The sequence below is a fragment of the Dermacentor variabilis genome, chromosome 8 (assembly GCF_050947875.1).
Source record: "Dermacentor variabilis isolate Ectoservices chromosome 8, ASM5094787v1, whole genome shotgun sequence".
Lineage (NCBI taxonomy): Eukaryota > Metazoa > Arthropoda > Arachnida > Ixodida > Ixodidae > Dermacentor > Dermacentor variabilis.
The window spans coordinates 106,938,635-106,965,685 of record NC_134575.1 but is presented as its reverse complement, the minus strand read 5'-3'; the positions used below and the strand labels follow the sequence as shown (position 1 = coordinate 106,965,685).

General features: G+C 46.0%; 1 protein-coding gene across 2 annotated transcripts in view; it reads left to right on the top strand.

Moving 5' to 3' along the window:
- Positions 1-27,051, top strand: part of Agps (alkyldihydroxyacetonephosphate synthase) — a 161,979-nt gene that overhangs the window by 128,078 nt on the left and 6,850 nt on the right. For both annotated transcript variants that reach the window (XM_075702721.1, XM_075702720.1), the window contains 14 exons: positions 6,278-6,398; positions 7,117-7,191; positions 8,473-8,544; positions 11,659-11,738; positions 11,854-11,934; positions 13,389-13,623; positions 14,323-14,450; positions 15,060-15,111; positions 17,723-17,862; positions 21,029-21,078; positions 23,176-23,245; positions 23,753-23,814; positions 25,821-26,010; positions 26,562-26,619. In XM_075702721.1, the coding sequence (XP_075558836.1) occupies positions 6,278-6,398; positions 7,117-7,191; positions 8,473-8,544; positions 11,659-11,738; positions 11,854-11,934; positions 13,389-13,623; positions 14,323-14,450; positions 15,060-15,111; positions 17,723-17,862; positions 21,029-21,078; positions 23,176-23,245; positions 23,753-23,814; positions 25,821-26,010; positions 26,562-26,619 (1,414 nt within the window). The remainder of the gene's footprint in view (positions 1-6,277; positions 6,399-7,116; positions 7,192-8,472; positions 8,545-11,658; positions 11,739-11,853; positions 11,935-13,388; positions 13,624-14,322; positions 14,451-15,059; positions 15,112-17,722; positions 17,863-21,028; positions 21,079-23,175; positions 23,246-23,752; positions 23,815-25,820; positions 26,011-26,561; positions 26,620-27,051) is intronic.

Genomic DNA, 27,051 nt, shown 5'->3' with positions numbered 1-27,051 from the left:
CAGCCGACGGGTCGAAATGGCGAAGAATAGGTGGGGAGGTGAGAAGACGACGCAGCGTAGCGAAGGCGGAGTCACATGCAGGGGACCAGGAGGAGAGGGTGGTGTCACCGCGCAGAAGCTGAGTCAATGGCGCCATGATCGATGCGAAATTCCGAACAAAGCGCCGGAAATATGAGCATAGGCCCACAAAGCTCCGAAGTTCTTTGATGGTCTGAGGCTTCGGAAACTCAGCGACAGCTCGAAGTTTTGCAGGATCGGGTAGAACGCCGTGCTTGGACACAACGTGGCCTAAAATGGTGAGCTCTCGCGCGGCGAAGCGGCACTTCTTGAGGTTGAGTTGGAGGCCAGCGGTCGTTAGACAGGTCAAAACAAGTCTGAGGCGGAGCAGGTGAGTCGGAAAATCAGGCGAGAAAACCACGACATCGTCGAGGTAACACAGACATATGGACCACTTGAGGCCACGCAGCGTGTTGTCCATGAGTCGTTCAAAGGTGGCAGGGGCGTTACAAAGCCCGAACGGCATTACGTTAAATTCATATAAGCCGTCAGGCGTAATGAATGCGGTTTTCTGTCAATCGGCTGCAGCCATCGGTACCTGCCAGTACCCCGAACGCAAGTCAAGGGACGAGAAGAATTCTGCTCCCTGAAGACTGTCGAGGGCGTCGTCGATGCGCGGCAAAGGATAGACGTCTTTGCGCGTTACCTTATTTAGCCGACGGTAGTCGATGCAAAAGCGAATAGACCCGTCCTTCTTGCGAACTAGAACGACAGGCGATGCCCAGGGACTGTGCGAAGGTTGAATAACGTCACGGCGCAGCATATCTTCGACGTGGGTGGTAATGACACGACGCTCTTCGGCCGAGACGCGGTAGGGTCGTTGACGTAACGGCTGATGTGAACCGGTGTCAATATAGTGCTGCACTTCCGACGTGCGGCCCAAGTGAGGTTGTGAAACGTCGAATGAACTTCTAAAGTGGTGCAGGAGATCAAGAAGGTCGGCGCGTTCGGCAGGTGTGAGGGTATCGGCGATGGCACTCGAGAAAGCATCCTTGGACGTCTCTTCAAGCGCGGAAATCGAAGACGACTGGCCGGAGTCGACATCAAAAGAGTCTCCGGGGACGTCAACCAAAGACGAAGAGTCGAGGATTTCCACGATGCCAAGGCATTCACCAACGAGCAATGTAATAGGCGCACAGAGGGGATTGCAAAAGTATATATTGCTACAGCCGCCAGCCATGTCAAGTGTTGCGAAGGGTAGTCGGAGAGATTTACGGCTCATGAAGAGGTCGGAAGGTGTGAAGAGGACTGTTGCATCAGTGATGGCATCGCAAGAGACGGGTACGAGAGCGAAGGAGCCAGGTGGAATATCTGTGTCCTCGCGCACGGTAAGTTTAGAAGGGCGGTCACAATCTTCGTGCAAGGGTGCGTCACAAGGGGAAAATTCAACTTCGGCGCGTGCGCAGTCGATCACGGCTTTATGACGGGATAAGAAGTCCCATCCGAGGATGACGTCATGCGAGCAGGTGGGAAGAACAATGCACTCGACTATGTAAACAATGCCGTGAATAAGCACACGCACAGTACAGGCTGCGTGCGGAGTGACGTGCTGAGCGCTTGCCGTACGAAGCGACAGTCCAGAAAGCGGCGTGGTCACCTTGCGCAGCGAACGGCACAGTTGGGCGGCTATCACAGAAACGGCTGCACCGGTATCCACAAGAGCGAATGCAGGAACACCTTCTACACTAATTTCGATCACGTTAGCAGGACAGGCGCGAGGACTTAGACAGTTCGAATGGGGCGCAGTTCTTGCCTCGTGAACTGCGACGTTCAGTTTCCCTGGTCAGGTGGTGCGGGTCGCCGACGCATTGGGGAGAGCGAGCGTCGGCGAGGGGATGGCGAGCGACGCGAAGGAAATTCTGGAAGGTCAGCACGAGCATACGGTTGGTGGGAAGGAGTGGCGTATGGGCGAAAGGGCTGGCTGCCGTACTGGAAGGGCAGAGAGGCGTCGCCGAACGCTTGAGGCCGACGTCGGCAATATCGGGCGACGTGTCCAGGAGTGCAGCAAGAATAGCAGATGGGACGATTATCAGGCGTCCTCCAAGGATTAGCTCGCGGTGCGGTCCAAGATGCAGCATGGGCTTCCGGTGGCACCGGTTGGGAATGGGTCGCGAAAGACGCAGGCGGAGGCCTGCGTACTGCCTGCGCGTACGTAAGAGGCGCAGCCACAGGCAGGACTGGCTGCACATAGGTGGGAGGAGTCGCGACAGGCTGCACTGCCAGAGCAGAGTTGAGATTCGTGGCTGCAGGCGGCTGATGGTGTGCGGAAGGGACAACTTGAGCGACCTCTTCGGAGATGAGAGTGCGGAGCGTGTTTGGAAGACGGGAGGTGGGCTCCTGAGTGAAGGGGACTAAAGAAAGTTGGCGGGCAACTTCCTCACGCACGAAGTCCTTGACCCGTTGAAGTAATGAGCATGGGTCGTACATGCTGTCAAGGCTTGCCACCAAGTCGTCGCTGCCCAGAGCACGCCGAGTCGAAGCGCGTTGCTTCCGTAACTCATCATAACTTTGGCATAGGCTGACGACTTCGGACACAGTGCGCGGATTCCTGGCTAGAAGCATCTGGAAAGCGCTGTCATCGATGCCCTTCAGTATATGGTGAATTCGCTCAGCTTCGGGCATTGCCGTGTTGACTCGTTTACACAGGTCCACGACGTCTTCAATGTAGCTCGTGAATGTTTCTGCCGTCTGCTGTGCTCGGGTGCGCAAGCGTTGTTCAGCGCGCAGTTTGCGAACAGCGGGTCGGCCGAACACTTCTGTAAAGGTTGTCTTGAAGATTGACCATGTGGGTAAGTCGCTTTCGTGGTTGTGAAACCAGAGTTGGGCAACACTAGCCAGATAAAAGATGACGTGGGTTAACTTCGCTGGATCATCCCACTTGTTGTGCGCGCTCACCCGTTCAGATGACGCCAACCAGTCTTCTACGTCTTCGTCGTCTGCACCGCTGAAGGTCTTGGGGTCGCGTTGTCGTGCAACGCCGGTGCAAGTGACGGACTGTGGCGTCGGCGCCGTTTGGGATGAGCTGTCGGTCATGGCGGGCGATAGCGTTCTTGATCGCAGCTCCAGGGTTACAAGCGACGGGGTTTGAGTCCCAGCACCTCCACCAATTGAGAAGAGGTTTATTGGCGGCTCCTAAGGCAAAAGCGCGGCGACCCGGAACGGCGAGACAGCCCGAAGCACTGTCCAAAAAAGGAGACAGTAATCAACAGCGCGAGCGGGGCCGAGCCGCGCGTTGGCGATGTGTCTGTGCCGCGAGGCGCGTCTTCTTCTTCACATATTTATAATGCAGTATGTCGCTGAAAATGACCAATTCTAAAATTTGCAGTCATTTTAAGTCAGAAAAACATCATTTAGAGAAATCCAGGTACGGTCAACTTTCATTAATTCGACCCTGACAGGACCGACAAAGTTTATCGAATTATCTGGCTGGTTGAATTAAACAAAATGCAGAAAAAGTGCCACAACACGCCGCCCGATTCATTAGGCAGTATTGCCCCGATTCTAACACGCCTCCGAATCAAACGTGCAGCTGCCTTCTGTGGCCAAAGTAGAAAAACTGACGTAGAAATGACATTAAAGCTTCTAAACAAACTAGAAATCTAATATTCACCCGATTTTCTAACTTAGAAGAAAGTTTCGCCTGAAATGCGAGCATCGATTGCGATAGCAAATCATTAAACAGCCGCATGAAGTAAGGTTAGTCGTTTTATCAGCTGCGTAAACTGCTGTAAACATTCGCTAACTAAATTGACAACCATGGTGTCACGTACACACAGGCACACACGAACACATCTCACTTGATTAGACACTTGCTGTCAGAATGGTGGCACAATGAAGAGTGGCAGCAACAGTGAGCTAATTCCCCTTCATGCTGCCTCTCGTTTCAAGGCCCGCAAGAACGCAATACATGCACACGAAGCCATCAGCTATCTCAGGTCCACTAGCCTTCGAGCCCACGGCAGATTTCCTCCAAGATAGGGCACGTGTGACTGTGCTCAACTGCTGCAGCTAGAGAGGCACATTAACCTGTGTGTCCTAGTGCACGCACATCTCCGCATTAACCCCTGGCGTGCGTGAGAAGACTGCGTGCACTTTTCCTCCCTCCTTCCTTTCCCTCCTTCTCTCCCTCTCAGCCTTCCTCCCTGCCTTCCTCCCTTGTGAGCACGAGAAGACGCCGCCGTACCAAACCATCATCCTTCTCGGCTCACCCTCGCAAGCTTTCTCTGGCACCTACAGCGTACAGCACGCGGCCGCGACGTTGTTGCTCTTGGACTTTATATGAAACCTCATGGTGATGCCGACGGTGTAAATTCGCTTGGAGTATCCATGTAATTTCTGTTGCAATAAGAATGGGCAAGGGTCTAATATGAGTTGCACAATAGTGGCATGTTTCCTAAAGTCAGTTTTGCCGCAAAATACCTGTCTTATGCAGTAAAGCATACAAGCACCCCAAATGCAGTTTTGGTTTTGTGTCTGATTGCACCGCGCAGGCAGTTATCGACCCAATTTCTTGGGAGAAAAGAAAGGGGGGCAGGGTGTGGCATGCATTAGAATTGAGTAAATACTGTAATCAGACATTGTGAGCGACCATTATTGCTTGAATATCTTCCTAGGGAAGACCAAAAATAGGTGTTCTTGTCTGGCGATCACGTGTGTTCAACACATTCAGTGTCACCTGAGCTCTGCCAAGACATACTGCCACTAATGGGGTCACCATAGGGGTCGCATGCATGCATGGTGACTGGTCAAATTCGAATTATCTACCGAAGGCCAATTTTCTGATCGAAATAACAGAAGTTTCAGGCCATAGAAAAGCATGGGCATCCTGACCGAAGCTCGGGACTTTCGGTGAGCATCAAATTAACTGAAAGCTTTATATAACCGGAGTCGAATTGCTGGAAGTTAACTGTATTTCCCATCATTCCCATGCTGGTGTGAGCTGCCATTCTTGCCACACTCGTGAATACTAGTGCTCCTTTCAGTGATTTTTGTGGGAACGCTGTGCTTGCAGCTGGTCGCTTCACTGTACTTGTGATGCTATACATTGTGCTGGTTGGTCTGTGACATCTGGTGTTTTGCTTGCTTTTCTTATGCAGCACTTGCTCTGATACTGGCACTTACCATTTTCATTCTACCAATGTTTCATTTTAAGAGATATTGCCACCAGGTTTGCTCACAACCAGTAATAGCTTGACGTTTGCACCTGCAAGCATTCGTGTGCACAGCGGAACTGCGATACATAACACATTTCATTGGGCTGTTTAGTGGGACATTGCTTAGTACATAAAGTGCAAGGAAACTAGTCGGCACTGACACGTTGTTAGTCAGCACTGTGTCCCATCTCATTCTTGCCTCTGCCCTTATCTGTTCGCGCTGTACGCACTTGTGTTGAACTACAATGTAGGGTCCAACAAGCTGCAGACGGGATACTTCTGCTCGTTTCTTTGGAAAGTAAGTTGTCAGGCAAGTTGGCGCATGCTCGTGAATACAGAAGGACGAGCACAAAGTAGGACAAGAACAAGGAAGACAACAGGATGAGGGTGCTAGTCCTGCTTTGCATTAGTCTTATCATGTTCGATTCTTTGGCTCATGCTGCTGCTAGACATTGCAGCATGCTACATATGAGGTGGCATGCCATTTTTTCTTTTAGATCGCAGAAGCCATGCTTTCATTGTGCATTTGAGACAGTCTAAGTAAAGGGTTCTGAGGTATATACATATATATATATATATATATATAGTAATTTTTTAGCATATAGTCAGTCATAACAGAGGAAAGGCCACTGAACCACTCTTTAAATGTATGCTTTTAATGCATATAACACCCAAATTGATTGGGCACCCCATGACACTTTTAGACTTTGCTTCTATAGCCATTGTGTGTTGATTGAAAGGCATGTTTTACATCGAGTCAATTATGTCCTCAACTTAAATTGTAAAGGAGACATCTCTGTATATGTGGCACTATTTGGGTGTGCTTACTTTGTGTTGTGTATATGGTATTTTCTAAAATTTTCATGAAGATAACCCTTTCCCAGTGTAGTATTAGCAAAATTCGTGTTATAATAATTGTGGCTCAATTTGGAGAAAAAGAATAGGCAAATTTCTTCTCTGCTTGTGGCCCTGACGCTGGGGTGGCCTTTTTATTTCTCTTGCGAACGTGACCTATATTATGCTAAGCAGCATAATCAACCAGGTGCTATCTTTTCTCTTGGCAACAGCCACCTCCTTCGGACCACGACCTTCCACCCCCCATTATCAACGAGGCATTCCTCGAGGATGTTCGTCGTGCCGGCATTTCTTACTCGGCTGATGGCCAAGACAGACTTTTCAGGGCACATGGTAAGAGATATTTAAGAGCCTTGTGATTCCCGTTCAGTGAAGGTTTTGTTGTTCTCCCTCACTCATTCTGTCATCACTCTACCACTTCTCATTCATTCATTCATTAGAGTGTGTAGGTACTGAAATATGTTTGTGCTGTGTATTCACATTATTGTCATTATTGTTCTTATTGGTGCCATTGTTTTGCTCAAGCGGGGGAGGGGGGGTGATAAGCATTGCATATGCTTAAAGAACATAAGAGCACTTTATCCATTTTGTCACTTGAAAGCACATTTCCCAGTCTGTTTGACACTTGGTACTAACTCTTCTGAAAACGTACATAAAATGAATCGGTCTTTGTATCTAAAACGAATCTAAATAACATACTGATTGCAGATTACTGTTCTAGAGGCTTTGCGATGTTATTTTATCTATCAGCATACACAGCTGCACAAATTTCAAATGTGGGCATGTTTTGATTATTTCTGTTCGATGCTTGTCTTCAAGTAAGCCACTTCTGGCTGTCCCAGTCTACCTGCTGGGAGGCCAAAACGCTTTAATCACCTGAAAGCCTTCTTTGAATTAAGCGGCATTGAAATGCATTGCAGGCACAGTAGGACCCCCAAAACTCATAGGTTTGTTTGAGTGAATTTAACTTTTGAATTGGCCCACATTGCATTGTTGCGTGTTTATCTGTGTTTGCATTCGCTGACTGCTGTTGCCTTATCTCTTCTCGCAGGTCACACCATGCGAGAAATCTTTACGCTGCGTGAAGGTTCCTTTGCTCGAATTCCTGACTTGGTCGTCTGGCCACGTAAGTGAACTGCTGAAAGGCATTGCAGGTATTTTCACAGAGCCTGCCAATTAAACCCTTCAGGCTTCAAATATTTATTCACATGAAAAATTTATTTCCACCACATTTCTTGCATCTTCAACATTGGGATATATGTACAGCTGCAGATTAGATTCGTAATTTTCCATTATTCAGCTAGATTTCTCAAGTTTACAGAAATTGGATTGCATGCGAGAATGCTGCAGGAGTGTCAGACATGACAATATTCCATGTTCACATACCCGAAAGGCACCCATCAAGCCACTTGAAAACTATGCCAGATGTAAAACTCAGTGAAAAAATAAATGTAAGTGAAACCACTACATTACAATCATACTGACATTGAAAACAAATACCCACCTGTCTAACTTGCAACTTATTTCACTGAAGCACTTTACACATGTTAGTCAGACTTGCAGCAAAGGTACAATCAGGTGTACTTCAATATGCATTTGACACACAATAAATATTGTCATTTTCATCAATGCTTTTGGTTTTACTGCACCATCTTAGCGTGCATCATTTTACACACAGCACATGAAGGGGATAAAGTTATAATTTTAAAATTGGTGATCAAAAGGGCTTTTCTGAAATCGAGTCGCATACATTAGTAGCCTGTCGGCATAAAGAAATCCCTTCATTCAGAACATCTCTTTATTCGATGTTTTTCTCGTTTGTACCACAGTGTTTGCATTTTATGCCGGATTATTCGAAGTGCGGCAGCACCAACGCCAGACTCCTCTTAGTACGAAATCCAAAGCGAGAAAATCCACATGGGAGTGCTTGGTGCTATGTACATGACGCCCGTTGGCATTTCTTTGGACCAACCTGTCGAAGCAATGACCACTGCGAAGGTCATTCCACTACATCGCGGTAGCCCTTTGGAGCTAACTGTGTCACGTGACGATAACAGACAGACAAGGAAGCTATTCACGAGTGACTGCTAAATTTCGCCACTGTCATGTCGCTGCAAATGACTACAACTTTGTTTCATTATAGGCTTTACGAGCTTCCACGCTGTTGGAGCAGACATTCTGCACTACTGTGGCTCTCCTACAGCTCCTCTGCTTTTAACGAAATATTGTTTATAACGAAGTCAGTTTCCTGTCCTGATGACTTACTGTACCTCAACCACCATCAGTAAAAAGAAAATAAAGCTGTGTTTATAGACCAAGCACTAGTTGCTGGTCAGCGTACCGTAGATCTGTACTCGTGTTTTGTTTCCACCTGACTAACTTGCATCGCATTTATTTGCCTTGCCAGTGTGCCACGAAGATGTCGTCAGCCTCGTGTCATTGGCTTCACTGCACAACGTTGTGATCATTCCTTTCGGAGGTGGGTGAGCCGCGGAGGTGCGGTGACTTGTGTTTTCGCGGCATGTTGCCGGAGCATTTTACTGCAAGTGACGAGGCATAAACTTGTGACATATGGGGTCTCGCACATACTCTCGGGACAAAGGAACAAGTAGTCAAAATGGCATTTATTGCACATACACTAATGCCTGCTAGCCCAATCGCAAACCATAGAACATGCCAAGGGGCACGCAATAAATCGAGGAAGTCCAACTCGTCGTGACTGGATAGTGAGCGAATATGTTTGCTCCCAAGCTGGACACCCACGCCTAATTGTTTGCATGTACGGTCAGGTGAATACTGGCGTGTTCGAACGATTGTGTTCGTCCGTTCCGGCAGCCTGCTCTTAAGCCTTTTACAGGATGGTCCCAGAAACGGTGGACGCACACGCGAAACCTCCACACAGCTAGCCGACCCCAAGCCAAAGAGGGAGAGCCTACTTCCTTTGACGCCCCAGTAACTCCTCCGTTATGTGGCATCAGCAGCACAACACTCGCGCCATCTCTCGTAGTAAGCTGCAACCACACCGACTGCCACCGACGTTTAGCTATGTGGATAAGCCAGATTACAGGGGACGAAAGAGCCGTGCAGGGAGAACATCAGGGGATGCGTGAGAGTCTAGCATCCCCACAGACGGAAGAGCACTGCCATTCTGACTGCTGAACACACAAATTATAGTTTCCATTCTTGGCCATGGCCACCATATTCTAATGATGGCAGAATGCAAAAGCTCTTGTGTACTGCTCCTTCAATGCATAATTAAAGGGACACTAAAGGCAATTACAAAGTCAGGCTAAAGTGATAGATTAGTGCTCGAGAATCTCTAAGGCGTCGATATTATCACGAACAGAGCCTTAATAATCGAGAAATCGAGGTAAATGCAGGACATGATTAGAGACTCCCCCGGGACGTTCAAGCATGTACCCAATGGCAAAAGCACTCCTCAGTTAAATTCTCTCAATAGTACTCAACTACTCATCGCAAAAAACATCCTCATATTGTGTTATAAGATGAAATAAAATGTTACTTGTCCAGTTGCATTTCATATTTAGAAAAAAGAACTCTTTGAAATTACCGTTCATAACAACGCAGGCGGTCGAAAGGTTTAGTTTTCGCTTGACTTGGCGCTGCCCACGCTTTCGCATTTCAGTACTTTCCTGATCACGTAGCGCTGCGCTGGTTTTGCTGGCTTGCGAAACTCGCACAGACTGTAAGTAGCAGAGAATTCAACTTCCATGTGATTTCGTGGGATGCCCGAACGGTCTACACCGCTTGACCAAAAAGCAGCTGCAGCGGCGAATCCGCCACTCTGTCTTTTCTCGGTGCCGCCGTCTGTCGGGCGCCATTTTACTCACCGACGGCAGCAAAGGGTGGTGATGGCGTATGCAACGTCACCACTCCCCCGGTCGAGTGGCGGGAGATTTGAATTACAAAAAAATGCATTCGGAGCGTTCAGATACAATTTTCTCATAAACTAGGTCTTTTCTTGGCACGAAACAAGCGTTGCAAGGTTTCTGGAAAGGTATTTAGACAGTCCACGTTGACTTAGTATTTGCCTTTAGTGTCCCTTTAAGAACTCTAGGTGGCCAAGATTAATCCAGAGCCCCGAACTGCTACAGCATTTCTCATAGCTCGTGTGTTTGCTTTGGAACATACAATGCAGTTGATTGGTCAGTCGCTGGGTCTTGCCTTTCTTGATGGTGATATCTGTCTCACAGCCGTGCTGAAACAGACCTAAGCACATTGTCATAGTACTGCGGATTTTCACAAGTGTTTGCACGCAAAGGACATAGAATTGATGCAGAATACCATCGGATACTGTCCTCCCCGTGACACAACCTGGGGCTTCCCTAGCGTTTGAGCTTATCCTCTGTAACAGCTGTAATTAAGAGGACATATGTGATAAGTTTTAGCTGGTGATAACTAGCACAGGTGCACAGTGATAATAAAAGAAATTGGCATTGAGGTAACTGCACAGGTAAAAGTTTAGGAGATAACCAGTTACTTGTACTGTTTCTGAAAGACTGTACAAATGTTCTGTGTATATATATATATATATATATATATATATATATATACAATCATTTACAATAATTACTGAATTCCACAATTTAAGCTGGATCCCTTGAAGAAGTGAATGTGCTAGAAAAATCACTGTAAGCATTTAGCTAATTGAACAAACCTTTGCTGTTTAACATCGTAACTAAGCACATTAGCAAACTAGTCGTAGTTGTTGCATGGAACTCAATTTGAGCTGCAGGCATGTTCACTTGGTAGACATCCTAACACTAGTTTATCCATCCCACAATGTGCCAGTGACTACAATGACATTCAAGGCATACCTTTCCCAGGGAGCCTATCTTAGGTGCTATGCGAGATGTCACTGTATATTTTGGTACACTTCGAAAATGTATATCTTGGAAGTGCTGTTAGAAATAAGTTTCTCAGTAAACTCATGATCACTGAATGCAGATTGGCTGCAACTGTGATGTTGCACTGTGTGCCCTAAAGTAATTATGCTTTGTTATAGTCAGATTTTGTTAAGTATAGCTACTGCTTGTACAAGCAATGGCTGCCTCTTTAGGTAATGCAGTTTTTAAGTGGCTATATTGCACTATACGCCCCAAGAAACCTTTCGTTCTATACAGGTCTTTAAAAAAACAGCTCCAGAAAAGTGCCGTGTGAGAAAGGCTGTGAAATCAAAATGAAGTCATCGCTAGTTGAACCTTAATAGCTATTTGCCATGGGAGTTCTGCACTTTAAAGAAAACAGTGCAGGAGAACAGATTCATGAGCATATGGAAAATGCATGGTTAGCACCAACCGTTCATCATTTGTATGTTTTACCCATATGTAAACACTCCTGGAGTGGTCTTTAAGAAATGGGTGAGTTCTGTAGTGGAAGTTGGTCCTGGGTCTAAAAACACTAGAACCATAGCGCTTATTAGATCGTGTGGACACAGATAAACAAGCAAGGACAGTTTCTCTGTTTGCGTTTCTTAATCGGTATGGTTCTGAAAAAGTGTGGGAGTGTTGATATTTTCCCCTCTTTCTGAGAAAAAACAGATATGTGACGCCAGTTTTCTGTTTTCCCAAAGGTGGCACAAGTGTGTCAGGTGCCCTTGAATGCCCAGCTGGAGAGGCGAGGATGATTGTTTCGCTGGACACATCTCAGATGGTATGTGAGACATGGTTTGCCTGCTTGCACACTTGCCCCCACTACAATGCCTATTCTGCCTTGCACTGCGTGGATATAGACTCAGGATCCCACTCACCGAGCTGTTTTCATGCAGAACCGCATCTTGTGGGTGGACAAGGTGAACATGACCGCGAACATCGAGGCTGGTATCATTGGCCAAGATCTGGAGAGACAGGTGAACAGAGGAAAATGCAATTTCACGAGTTTGCCTTTTCTTGTTTCCTTTGTGTACTAAAGAGGAGGTCTTTAGCTATTCAATGTTTTATTCTTTTGACACTGCGCTTTAGCATTCTTATAATTACTGCATGCATATTCATACGCACATGATGAGGCTGAAGTTGACGAGAGCAGACTGGGCATCTTGGTAGATTGCAAAAGTCTTTGTCTTGGTGATGAGACTGAAGGTTGTTTGTTGCTATGTCTTTGTCATCTACTGTTGTAGCTTGGCGGCTCTAAATTTATTGATTTTTGAAAGACCATTCAAGCCAGCTCACGTTTTTGAAAGCATCTTGAAGTGGTTTAGGGAGATTGTGGGGCAAATGTGGTAGCAGTAGAACAGTGGATGCTTTTGCAATCCTAACAAGAACACATTTCTCAAGCTGGCTGCTTTGTGTTGGCATATTTATGAAACTGAGAGCTGTGAGCCCTTGTCAGAATTTCTATGCTTCAACACTACAGCTGACTAGTAGACAGCTGTTGTTAATGACAGCTTTCCTGTACCAGGTGTTTTAGCAACGTCTTTCAATTATTAAAAATATTCAAGACAAAAGTCATCAGTTTTGCTGACCCTGATTTATACTACCAGCGGTGAAGATTCATCAGGCTTTGTGCAGTGATTACCAGTAGGATCATTAACGAACAAAATTCCACAATTGGCTTTGTCGATTCGGAACATTAGGGAACATATTTTAATTGCAGAATTGAAGTCTGGCAGTATGCAAAGTGCAATCATTTGCTGGAAGCAGTGTTTGACTGTTGTTCCAGTAGACGTGTTTCTATATGTCACTAGCTTGCCGACATTCCTTTAACTGTATAAAAATATTGCCGTCCCTGCTTGAATGCATAGCCGCAGTGACTAGTAGTTCTGGATTCACTGAGATTATTGCAGTATTTAGTGCATGGAGCAGCATCGTGGCCATCCTTGTACAGTACCATCCGCTGATAAATGGAACACTTCAGTGTTGAGCACGTGAGAATTAACACTTCTGGCAAGCGTGCCCGGTGATGCAGCAGATGACTTGTGGCTGGTAGCACTGGTTTTCTACACATCTGCGCAGTGCATTGACACAGCTTCAGCCGGTGCTTGCAACTAGAGCACCAATGAAATGAGGGCTGCACAATAAAGTGTTCCCTTTAACAGCAGACCGCACTCCACGTATTAGCAATCCTGAAAGGCTGCCAAAGGCAAAGGGTGAATTAGATTTGAAGGAACATTTGGCACAATGGTCCGAGTAATCAATGGAAGATTTTGGCCACAAGGACCTCCTGCGAGCAGTTCAAAAGATTTGGCAGTAGAGATCACTTTACAACCTACCGTTCACCACAGCAGGTTCTGCCTAGAGGCCTGCAAGTCTTTTTGCATCACAGGCTGTTGGCAGCGTCTCATATCTTTGTGAATGCGGGATGCAGCTGGCAGAGCACGGCCTGTGCACGGGCCACGAGCCTGACTCGTACGAGTTCAGCTCGCTCGGCGGCTGGGTGGCAACACGGGCTTCCGGCATGAAGAAGAATGTCTACGGCAACATTGAGGACCTGGTGGTGCACGTACGCCTGGTCACGCCCAGCGGCACGGTTGAGCGCAGCTGCCAGGTGCCCCGGATCTCCAGCGGCCCCGACGTGCACCACTTCGTGCTAGGCTCGGAAGGTGCGCTCGTACCTTCACTGGTTACAGTTACGTACAGGAATGCAGTCACTGACTAGTTATTCGAGCACCGATAATTCGGACGTGCCCAATTGTTTGGGAAGCTTTGTGGCACCGCCACTGGCCTTGCAGGCTTGAAGTATCAGGGCGTCAAAAATGTTGGACACCTTACAGTGCGCCATTCAATACGTCAGACTTGGCCTACATGACCGCATGCTAATTTGGCTGCCGAGTCAAGCAGAAGAAGCGATATTTTAATGCTTGATACATCGCCAGCATGGTCATCAGCCATGTTGCCGGCACCTTCTTGGCATTGAATCTAGCGAAGTCTAGTCTATCCATTATTCACGAGCCGTGCTCTAACACGGAACAAGCCAAGCAAAGCCACTAAGGCTGCACTTGCAGCTTGTTGTGCGAGTACGCACGTCCAATGCTTGCTTACATTTTAAATAGCGCAGCAGTTCTAGGCAACTTCACCTCTATCGCTATTGTGAATTTTTGTCATGGACCAGCTACAAGTGTCCACCCACAATGTCTGCGCCGACTTCTTGCCAAGCCTGCTGGTGTTTGCACCTAGCAAAAGAAAATTTAAAAAGCGTGCGTAGTAACCATAAGTGCATTTTATGAAACACTGGGCACACAAAGTTCTACAGAGAATCGAGAAGTTTGGTGGCGTTAATTTTGGACGGTTGGGGGGTGCAGGCACATTGGGTGTGGTGACCCAGGTGGTGCTGAAGGTGCGACCGCTGCCAGAGTGCCAGCGCTACGGCTCCATCGTCTTCCCCACTTTCGAGCCGGGTGTCGCCTTCCTGCAGGAGATCACCCGGCAGGTGAGCACTGCCCCACATACACGCCACACACATGATTGTTGTCTATTGTCCTACGCGTTGAGAAGCTGTTGCCGTTTTTGAAACTGTTCCGGTTGATTCCAAGACAGTTTCCAACAGCAGTGGCTGACAGACCACAGTTGTGTGCCTGTAACATCCAGGATGTGTCCTGGAAAAGCCAGACGAAATTCTGAGCAGTTGGAAAATCGGGGAATTGTCCGCGAAAATAATTTTTTTTTTAAATCATTGAAGTCGGTGAAAATGATCAAGTAAACTACCCAAGCTGCACACAGTCATGTAGGTCAGTTACACCCTGCAAAGCTTTTAGGCACCTCGCAGCACTCCAAATCTGCTTTTCTGCTCGATAATTTTGTCAGTGTAATTTACATGCTGCACTGGCATGCACACATTTAGCCCGCATTGTAGACGCACGCAAGTTGTCGGAAGTATGTAGGTGGGACAATGAAAAGTAAGTTTTTTTCTAAGTTTCTCTAGAAATTCAAAGAATTTTTGCTAGAAAAGTCGGGCAAGTCTGAAAAAGAAAATTATTTACTAGACACCTTTGTCATCTTGTATCTTGATCCAACCTTTCACGTCCCCTTGCACATGCAGAACATTCGTCCGGCCTCCATACGTCTCATGGACAATCAGCAGTTTGTCTTTGGTGAGTGGATTTATACCGTGTCAACTGTGCTGTTAAGCAGGAGACACAAGGTGCAATTTGGCATCGCATCCTCGGTACGACCAGTTATAGCAACAGCCAGGGATCTTTTCCACCCTTGTCACCTGTTTGCATGTGGGTTTGGGCCGTTTGGCACAAGTGATCACTTTGGGCTAGTGCGTACACTTGCCAGTGGGATGTGTTGCTTTATAGTGCCTAGCTAGCAAGTAATGGACATGTTAGCCTATAATTCCCGCAACAACAATTTTCAAATCGTTCCAACAGATTTCAACAGTTGGAGCGTTCGCTGTCTTTCAGGCGCCTTGCATGCCAGATTGTGTGCCTCATCTTACCGTATGTCTCCAGTTTTGAGCTCTGTACTGCGATTGGGCTGTTCAGGCTATTTTCAGGCGATGATGTTTGTCTGAATTAAGCTACAGCTAGATCCCACAGGAATGAACCTTGAACTACCATTTGTTTCATTTGTCGGCACTTTAATAGAAAGCAGTGAAATTATGGAAGTACTTGTGTTACATTCAAACCCACTTATAACATTACCGGTTTTAACCATATGTACGTTACAACAATGAGAAACTGCTGCACCGTCAACTTTTGCATGTTTTCTATGGTGAAATAACCCGCTTACTACAATTCCCCCATACCGCATTATCGGTTATAACGATGAAGTCTGGCTACTGGGTGTCCATGCCGAAAGTTAATAAAATTCGCAATCCTCAAAAAGAAAAAGAGAAATTTGAGCCACTGCACGGTGGCCCGCTGCCCCATCAGCCGCCACACACTCATTTTCCAGCCTTCTCAGCATCTCCAGCCTCATGCGCCTCTCTCCCGTCGCCCTTCCACCCCTCCGAACACGAATGGGCTGCGCCTACAGCTCTACGCCGCACCACCCTCCGAAACACAAATGGATCGTGCCACCTGCGCTCACTCACTGGCCTAATTGCTCACTGGCCCCTCATGCGGATTGAGTCGCTCGCGCTTATCTTTGTCGGTTGTGTCAAAGTCATTCCTAGCCATGTAGTTTCTCAACCTCGTTTGACCCGCCGCTATAATGGAAGATGGCTGGTCCGCCTGCTGATTATCGGCAATGTACGACATTGCCGGTGAAAAGAAAGTGCACTGCTATAGATTTGGACACTTAAGTGCTTCGAACTAATGAGGCAATTGTCACAAATGTGCTTGCATTGGATGGTGACGATGACGGTGGCAGCGATGACGTGGTAGAGCAGGCTGCCTCAACGTTGTCCTCACGGGAGTCCCTCCGGGCCTTCGTTTTCGTGAGGAACCTTCTGTGCACTACTTGGATGCCTTCGAGAAGGATGTTGGCAAGCTTTGCATAAAGCAAGCAAGGCCGACGGGCATGGGGTTTTCTCGTCCAAGCCAGTGAGAAGTACGTGGGTGGCGAGATGCTTGTGGCGATCTTGCCCCCAGCATTCCTTCTGAATTTCTCGAGCTAACAGGCTGCCATGGCAACCTTCTTGCATTCTTTGAAAGGCCCCTTTTAGGGCCACCAAAGCGATGCCTCAGCGCTCACATGTCGATCGCCACCCGTGACCCCTCTTTGCAGTTATAGCAGTGCCATTCTTGAATGTCGACAGCTACGGCTTGTTACAAGCAATCGGAGCGTCCAGGAAGCAGAGTTAAACAGTTAAAAAAGTGAACACAATCGGCAGCCAGATGGAGGAAGGTGGCAGGGAGGCCAGTGCCCCTGCCCGCCTTTATAGTTTCCTCACAACAGCTCTGCCATTCCCCATTTCGTTTGTTTTTTTCGTGCAAGTTGGTTATAACAATTATCGGCTATAGCAACGGAATTTTCGTGGCACTTGAATATTGTTATAAGTGGGTTCGGCTCTAGTTATAAATCCTGCGCTGGGCAGTTTTCTTTGCTCTACCTGAGCTTGCCGCACACACTCCGATTCGTGCGTGTGATGTGCACGGGCATTGTTGTACCAAAACTGGGGAGTAAAATTACTTCACTGAGTTGTGGCAACAAATGCAATGTGGTTTTCAATGGAGCTAAGATTGTGAAATTAAAAATTTCCAATATAGTGTGAATTTCATTTTGTTATATCGAGGTTTAACAGTGCATATATTACTCCAAGACATTAAACCATACTAAAATCATTGATGGTAACAAGTGAGAAGATTAGGTGGAACCGAGGGGCTTGATCTTTAGTTAGTTACGACCGTGTTGCAACAACAAGCAAACAGACAATGGAGGTGGGGAAAGCATAGGGGAAATACACTGTTCTTTGTAATTGAAAGGTAGGAATGATAAAGTAAAGGGAAATTTAAAAGGACTAAAGAATAATTTGACGTAGGTGGGAGATAAACCCACATCTTTTGCATTATGCATACGATGCTCTACCATTGAGCTACCACAGCGGCTGTTATCCTGTCCACCTTCTTGGGTATGGCTCCCACTTATGACAAGATTTGTTGCCCTCTTTCAATTAAATTAACCTTATATATTTACACTTCAACTAAAAAGAACAGTTCATTTCCTTAGTGCTTCTTTCTTCCCCCTCCCCCCCCCTCGCTTTATTGTTGGCTTTGCCTCATTAATGGTCACAATGCACGACCTGTCTCTTGCCAGGGCAAGCACTCAAGCCCGAGGCATCCTCACTCCTCGCACCACTGTGGGACGGCTTTAAGAAGTTCTACGTGACACGCATCAAGGGCTTCAATCCTGAGCAGATCTGCGTGACCACTCTGCTCTTTGAAGGCAACAAGCAGGTCAGGAGGGGCTCAAGAAGTTTTTGCTTGCCTTGCCAAAAACTCGGCACTCGCAAAATATGCGTAGGGCTAGCATTGGTGTACCTTGCAAAACAAGATGCCGTGTTTACTGATGTAATGCTCGCACATTTAAAAAATTTATTTTACAGGGTGCGAGCCTTGCACGAGGCAGGTTTATAACTGCTCATTGAAGCCTTGAACTGCGCTCGGACTGCTATGCTGAATAGAACAATCGCTTGTGGCCTACTATGGACACTTTCATTCAGTTGCCCATGTCGCTTTTGCTGCCTTCCTCGTTTGAACTCGCCTCGTTGGCTTGTTCCCTAACCTGGTCGTGTTCCGTGTCATCCATACTGCTTGAGACTCCTGTCGCCTGAAAGCTTTTGACAGTCTCGAACAAAACTGCATATATAGATGTCCACGTGCACGCTTTTTTAATTTTTTGGAGCGATGCCCTCTTATGCGCCCGAAAGCGCAATGCAGCTAAACAGGAAATCACAGCACAACCGGATACCGTTGAAGTGCACTGGATCTGTCGCCGTTTGATCTCTGAATACGGTGGTGGTGGTGGTGGTGGTGGTGGTGGTGGTGATTATTATTATTATTATTATTATTATTATTATTATGAGGAGGAGGAGGAGGAGGAGAAGGACAGTAACTAGTGCAGTCGTAACGGCTTGTGGAAATTAAACAGCACACGAGTGCAATGTTTTGTGAAACCTTTTTTTCAACCTTTCGTGCTCCAAAGTGGGATGTGAGCCTTACACGAAGGTCAGTCTTAGGCAAGTAAATACAGTAGTGGTGTTTCAAAATTTTCACATGCTTCACAAAAACGCAACAATAGAAGACCGGTAATGCTGTCCGCTTGAACCTCAATATAATGAATACATATTTATTGAATCATCAGATATAACGAAGTAAATAGAAAATTGTCTGACTTCTATCACTGTGTAGCAGATGTATATTTATAACGAGACCATGCTGCTCAGCTCCAAGCCGAACATCCAGATCTCAAACAGTGCACGAGCCGAGGAAGTTGCCGCAGCCCAAGGGCTGATGGCTACCTAGCGGTGAAACCACCATAAAAATCCCTGGGCCAATAAAAGTTTTTCCTCCTCCTCCTGCTCGGATCTAATGAACCTATTTTTTTGTCAGACGTGGCTTCGTTATAACAAATTTTGACTATACTTGGCCAGTCAGCACTGCAGAAGCTATGCAAGTGGCACCGTAATGGGAGTCTTGCTTTGCACCCTGCTCAGTGCAGTTGTATTTTTTATCTGCGATGACTTTTGCTTGTGGGCCTGAGGCTGTGTCAAACAGGGTGTTATTTGGGCACCTTTGTGATTGTGCTTGCAATATGGTGTGTTGGTTGCAAGCACAGATGGTGCATTGTAGCCGTTGTGTCAACCGTGTGGTTGCAGAAGCATGGCTGTCCATTCACTTGGGGACAAATGGATACAGATGTGCAATGCTTTTTCTGTAATAATTGCATCTTATTTTTCTACGTAACAGTATTAAACCTAAGGTTACATTGACTTGCATGATGCATACCTTTATCTTTCTTTCGTATGAGACGCGCTATCTTTTGGCTGTGGATGCAAACAGTGAGAGAACTCGCTCTAGTCTCACCTGCCATGTATGAAACGAGCATAGTACATGGGGCAAATATGGACAGCGGTAGTGCTGTGGCGAATACCTACGGGGGCTACACTAGTGCCCTCAGGATGTCATGAATGTGGTTCCATGCTTTGGTACAGGTAGAATGGTTGCCTGGTGAGTTTCATGTCATTTATGCCCTAATGCACCTAAGCGCAACCGCTGGTGGCTCAGTGGCTAAGATGCTCTGCTGCCATGGAGCAGGAAACATTTAGGAGAGGAAACTCCGCTGTTTGCGGCGACCAGAAAAGGTCACAAGCCCGCGGAGCTGTTATCGTGCTGGTGGCCTGGAAAGAAATTACTGCCGTTGAGAGCGCGCCGGTGCCCGGGCGCTGCATTTTTTTTTTTTTCGCCGCGGCTTCTACGACGCGCCGCATGGCGCCGCCACTGTATATGGCCCCGTCGGCACATACAACAATTGTGACTTTATCTGGTCGCCCACGCTCGCTTGCGCTGACGGGAGTTTCACCTCCGAAATGTCTTACTCTGTGTCTGCTGCAGAGCATAAGGTCACGGGCTTGATTGGTGCGCCACAGTTTAGGTTGCTTCTGTGTAGAAAAGAAAAAAAAAAAAGAGACAGAGAATCTCTATTATGTCATTTTATGTTACGTTACATTACATTCTGCTACCATCAGGTGGATGGCAAATTATCGCTACATAAATTTTGCAGGTTTCAGACAATTTTTTATTCTTTTTTAATTCCTTAGTTGCACAATCCAGATTTTGAGTCTTGGGTTTCATGTGCACTTTCTTTTTTACACAATAAAGATTTTGTGTAGATGGGAAATTTCGCACAGGCTTAGCACAAGAAGTACTGCAATTACATAATTCAGATTTTCAACAAGTCTTGGTGAATCAAGACATTAGGAATGCCTGAAAGACTCGATCTTAAATTCAACATTAATAAATTTGAGCAATGCAAGCTTTCATACAAAAGCTTTTGCTAGTCAATTTCATGCTCTGGAGAAAAATATTTATACATTAAAATGTGTGCACTATCTCGGCATTTTCTCTTGTTTGAAGTTTATTCTGATAAAAAGCATATACAAAGTTCGGTATGATATTGTACAGGAATATTGTACATCACGTAACAGAAAAGAAGTACTAAGGGTGTATACAAATGAATGACTATGCATGTGGTTGAGTTTCACAATCCTAGAATGTGTGATAAAAACATGTCTTCCTGACATATTTCTCTTTTGAATCTGCAAGGTAAACAGTCCAGGCGTGAATGTTATGAACATGTATAGTCATCAGCAATATGACTGGAAACACTGCATTTGTCTTCGAGAGACAATTGCTCGTGATGTGCGAATTCGACAGCGACGTTTTAACATGCAGCAGGTAGCTCTCCCTCTAACATTTAGCGGCATTGAGCATGTTAGTGCTGCAAATGTCTGCTTAGCTGCTACAGTGTCTTGAAAGCAATGTTTTTGTTCCCTTTCATATTGCTGCGAGGTTGCTCACTGAGTGCACTCTAATTTGAATGCAATGTGGCGTTCCCTTTTAGGATGTTGACATGCAAGAGAGGCGAGTGTACGAGATTGCAGCCAAGTATGGGTGAGCAGCTTCAGTTCACTCCTTCTCAAGCATTGTCAGCTCTGGTAGCATGTTCAGAGCAAACTTGCTTGCTCATCTTGTTCAAAAAATAGAAAATAAAGGAAAGTTTCCTGCCCTTAAGGCCTGTTGTTGTATGGTACAAACTTTTTTAGAAAACATGAAGCTTTGCTGCTAATCTTGGGTGGGGGTGGGAAAGGGGGGGGGAGCAGCATGAATGAATGTTGTGAATTCAATTGCACTCGCTGCCTCCCACCCAAACTTGTGCGAGTTCAGTGGATACGCAGTTGGATGCTCGCTGTGCTCTTCTAGTCTTACCGGTCGGTTTGTGCATGACCTCTGCTGCTTCAGTGCAGCAAATTTGTATTCTTTTTAGTGATACAGATGACGGGCAGATGATTAGTGCACATGATGACTTTAGCTGTATTGTTTGTGAAGACAGTGCTCGCAAGCGTGATGTTAAACTGAATGCACTGCATAATACTACTTGTGTGTGCAATTTGAGCAGAAATCAGCCAGCGGTTTAGCTGGACAAGTCATGCACACCTGGAATCTATGAGGATAGCTGTGGGGGCTTGTTGGTACGGCATACCTTATTTTGTTTTAGCGCAAGCTGAACAAGCGCTGCGTATGTCAGATGTGCCTTTCTGTTGACCTTGTTCAGCTTGCGCTACAACAAAATAAGATACGCCTGGAACTCCTATTTATATATGCAACACTCTATACTCAACAGTGATGATGATGACATAACTGTGATTGCAATTATGATGATGATAGCAGCAACACGACGATGACACATCTTTCACTGAAGCTTTTGGGATGATGTGCATCGTTGCGACTTTCCAAATGTTGAAATGGTAGCATCAGTTCATGTGGCACTAGTGTGATAGATAACATGTTTCACTGTGAAACTCATGCCTAAATTTGTGTGTCATGTTACTTCACCTGAATTGGTGCTCGGATTACGTGCTTTACTTGTTTGACATTTATTTTCCTGTTTACTATGTGTGCTACGAGTAGGTTCATTGCACCTTCCTTTGCCTCTTCCTTCGAGCTTTCCACTGCTGCTGTTATCATTGCTGTCTTGCTTGACGCATCAGGAGGTGATTCAGAGCTTACATATAGAAGGCAGGAGTGTGGCAGACAGGAAAGGCGACACGAGAAACTCGTTTGGAAATTTTGGTCACATCGCTACAATGCCCTGTGGAGCTCCCTGGGTGTCTCCACAATACCCTTTTGATGGCTGCAATAATCCGTGACCCTCCCACAAAAGCATTGCAAGAAGCTGCAGCGCTTACCTTTGTACTAATGTGCAACAGTCGAGATGGGAGGTAGAGAGGAGGTAGGGAGAGGAGGCAGAGAATGGGTAGGAACTGACACAGTCACAAAACGAATGAGTAGCATCCTTGCCACTATTTGCTTGCACATCCCATACATGGGGGGAGGAGTGCTGGAGACAGAAAAGGAGACGTAGACTTAAGAAGGCAAGGATATGCTACTACTAGACAAATTTAAGATCAAGGTATGGCACGGTATTTCTGCTAGTTGTGAAAAATAAACACCATGCAACTTTGTGATGTGGACAATTGATGTAGGGCGTGCAAACGTAAAGCTGCATTAAAACACTGTGGAAATGGCCGCACATCAAATCAACACTTCTATGCCTGCCGCGGTAGCTTTATGGCTATTGCATTGCTCGAGATTATGGGTTCCGCCACAGTCCCATATTCCTGCCATGTTGTGAAGTGGAAGGCAATGGAAGGCAATGACAATGCTAACCTTCTCAGATGATATGAACAATGGCCCACAACAATGCCTCAAGCGAACACGTCTCGCTGTGTGTTCTGTGTACCGCACAAATAAACAGCAGTGGTGGTGCGTGCAAGGTAATGTTTAATATCAATTCAACAGTCTCGTATTGCACTAAAGGCTAAAGAAATTAAATGCTTGTCATCAATGTCGCTGCTAATTATCGTCAGTCAAAGCAAACAGCACAGAAAGCTTTGCATGCATAGATTCTCACAGTATGTGGGATCCGCACTATATTTTTTTGCATCGTTCAAGCCACTTACTTTATCTCTTTTCTTTTTTCTTTGGTAGTGGCTTGGCTGCTGGAGAAGAGAATGGCCTACGGGGATACATGCTGACTTTTGTCATCGCCTACATCAGAGTAAGTGCTGTTGTCCTTCACTTCATTACGCTTTTTTCTTTAGGTGTCGTTGGCTGCCAAGAATATCCACGTTGACATATGTAAATGTGATCCCTTGATGAGCAACTTTCAGCCTAGGCCTGCCCACTAGTTATGGTGTTAAAAATTGATATGAGCCATTTATTTTCCTATCTTTTTGGATCGTTGTCCAAGCAGATAAGACTGTTTGTAAACTATAGTGACTGTTGAAGTTTCTAAAATAAAATCGCAAAGCAAGTGTGGGCACATATGGATAAAGTTCAAGCATGTTTCAAGGTAATGTATCGCAACACTTTGTGTTCACCTACTCTGATGTGTACCGACTAAAGCACACTTGGAGGTCTCAGCACGACAGAGGCAGTAATAAATTCTGAGAATCTTTAGGAAACCATTGTCATGCACATCAGAGCATGTTGGGCTACCGAGATATAGAATCTTAAAACATTCTGTGACACATTATCTCTTCTCTTTATGCACTCTCATCTTCAGGACCTGGGCATGGACTTCAGCGTTGTCGCCGAATCATTTGAGACGTCTGTACCTTGGGACAGGTATGTTGCTGTGCAAAGGACCAGTTCATTACTGCACTGGTTGTTCTTTGTGCAACGCATGTTAGTTAGAACACCGAATTAGTTCACTTCAAGGAGTACCAGCTGTGCATTAAACAAACCTCATCCCTAGGTGGAAAGGACACTCTTGCAAATTACTTGTGCAGGTACAGGATGTGTTCGTGTATTGAACCACAATGAAAGCTTATGTATCCACCCAGACGAATGAAAAACAAACAACATGCAGTTGGTTTGGGACGGTATCGCGTCGTGCTGCTTTCTGGTATTCATCAGTGCTAATCGCCGTTATCGCAGCCATCAAAGATGACTGCCCATCCCTAGACACCGTTAGCATAAAAGAACAGGCTCGCATGACTGCAGTGCCCATGGCGCCTTCTTGCTTCCCACCACTTTACTGAAAACAGTAGTGCAAAAGACTTGGAGACGTAACTAAAAGGCAACAATGCAGTACTTATGTTGTCGTTTTTTGGTTCTTTGTCTGCATTTATATTGTGCCATTTATTTTCTTCTTCCCAAGTTATAGATTTGCGCTAAGTAGCCCAGTTCTCAGTCTTGATGTGCCATTGTAATGGGGTTGCACTGCTTCTTTTGAGAGAGTATCTTTATCTATAGATGTGTTCTTACAGTAATAGCAAGAAGCTTAATGCACATTTTCATTTGGACAGCTCACCTAACACACACTGGCCATAGAGATTGCAAGAAGCAAGACATCAATCGCCCTGACAGTGTCATCCTAGTACAATCAACATGTGCAGACTGCAACAGCAATGACAGCATTAATGGCCTGAAAGTCGAAATAACAATGCAATTGCATTGATTTGCATAGGCAGGGACATGCAAATTAACTGAAAAGCTATGTAGGTTAGAGTTCAACTAGTGAAAGTCAGCTGTGCCAAGGATATATGCTGAGCCCAGTGCCGGGCCGAGGTATTTTTTATCGTACATAGCCCTTGAAGTTCTTAGGTCAGCAATAAGTCCTGCAAAATGCTGATGGCTTTCAGTAATTTTGGTCTTTTCCCGACCCCTGCAGAGTGAGTCACTGTCTTGGCTAATGCCTTTCTTAATTGAAGTAAAACATCGCTATCTGCAATAACAACATTTTCCCTTCAGTATTTCTTAACTGCAACACATATCGCCGGTCTGTAAGCTGCGTAAACTGGCATGTCTAGACTACACAAAGTGGCCACCTTATATTGTACCTGATATTCTTCCAACGTCTTAATCTTCACAAAAGTTGTGTACAGGGTGTACTGATAGCCTCGCATGCAGAGTTCATTAGTGTGCCTACAGCTCTGTGTTAGTCAAATTAAGTATGTTTGTCAAACTACCTTTAAATTAACAGTGGTATGTGTGGCAATGACTGTCGCACTGAAGCATTCCCAATCAACAGGATGGAAGGCTTGTTGAAGTGATGAAAGTTCATATTGGAGTGTGTTGGCTTAGGAAGACCACAGAGGCTATGTCTGCATTGTCTGTGTGTCGCATTCTGTCTGCAGTCTTGCTAAGCTGATGCCCTCGGGAATCGTTGATCATTTCAAATTAATAGACAGTTGTGATGATAGCGTCAGCTACAGCTAGTTTCCTTATATGGCAAATTGTGAGCTTGTTTCTTCAATGCCGCCTGGTTCAATGAACGTGCTGGTGTTTACGTCACACCCACATGTTCCTCTTTACCTGGCAGCTGAGTGGCTACGGCATTTTGCTGCTAAGCACAAGGTCACGGGTTCGCTTCTTAGCTGCTGCAGCAGCGGCTGCATCTTGATTGGGGCGAAATGCTCATGTGCACCTTAAAGAACCCTGGGCGGTTAAAATTAATCCGGAGACCTTTATTATGACATCCATCATAGCTAACTGTGCAGCTTCAGGATATTAAACAGTGCAGTTTAATCTTAACAGAGGCGGTTGGCGACCTATTGGCGACCCGTTTGCTGTGTAAGGACACCATTGTTTGAGCGTTTTGTTCAGCCTGATGCATCGCCTGCTCGCAGGGTGGTGGACCTGTGCCGCAACGTCAAGGACGTCATCATGCGAGAGTCTCGCAATCACGGGGTGTCGCTACCTCCTCTGTCCTCATGTCGCGTGACACAGACGTATGACGCGGGAGCCTGCGTCTACTTCTACTTCGCCTTCAACTACTCCGGGGTCGCTGACCCCGTGCATGCGTACGAGGAGATCGAGGTGAGAATTCCATGCCGACACTGCCACAGCCAGCAAGGCCAGCTGCTTTGGAGCATAAGCCTTGTTATAATACATGAACAAGAAGTATAAGAGAAACTGAGGGCTTCCATTTCTTTTTCTTTATTATTATTATTATTATTATTATTATTATTATTTGCAACCACATCAGCAGATAATGAAGCTTGGAATAATGAAAGGGAAAATAACCAAGTGTAAAATAACAAAGAGAAAGAAAATGAAAGTGGGTGAACAAACAACTTGCAATAAGTGGGGCCTGAAGTTACATCTTACGTATTATCATTATGCTAACATTGTGTTACTGTATACTGTCCCGAATATCTGTTTGTGTCCTACATCTAGTCCTGGGAGTGTTAGCTAGTGCCACTCAGGGCAAAGGCAGTGGACGTGGAACATCCCTTCAACTGCAGGTGTCGCACAGTGCATGTATTTCTATCGCCTGTTGCTTGAATGCAGCCGCGTGCCAAATTCGGTGTCGTTGGTACTGTGACGACAGGATGCAGGGTGACTGGGTGCCCACTGCTTCTTTTCAGGCGGCAGCGAGAGAAGAGATCCTGGCTTGTGGAGGCAGCATTTCCCACCATCATGGAGGTAGTGTGATGCACCCTCTTATGCTTTCTTTGTGCCTGAAAAATTATGATCTGAGCTACTGGAGCCAGCTTTTTAACATCGGGCATCATACGTACAGGTTTTTGCAGCTCGTAGTACCAGTTATACTCGTGGTACCTTGTACCACTGTCCAGTCAGTATAGCTATGTATGTAGAGTAGCAGGTGTGTACAAAAGCTACCAAGCTTGGGCTCCTAAATAGATTGTAGGTGAGAGCTCATCCTTACTGAAGTTGGTTTTTATGTTAATAGGTCACACTCAATACAATGGGGCCATGATACAGCTTCCAGCAGCTGCAGCAAGCAAAAGTGTGGCCTTCAAGATTGGTTTTCATTGCATTAAGGGAGCTGGTCACAGAGGGGCTCGATGTGGGCACTGTATAGTGTTAAGAGAACTGTGGCTCTTGGAACAGATC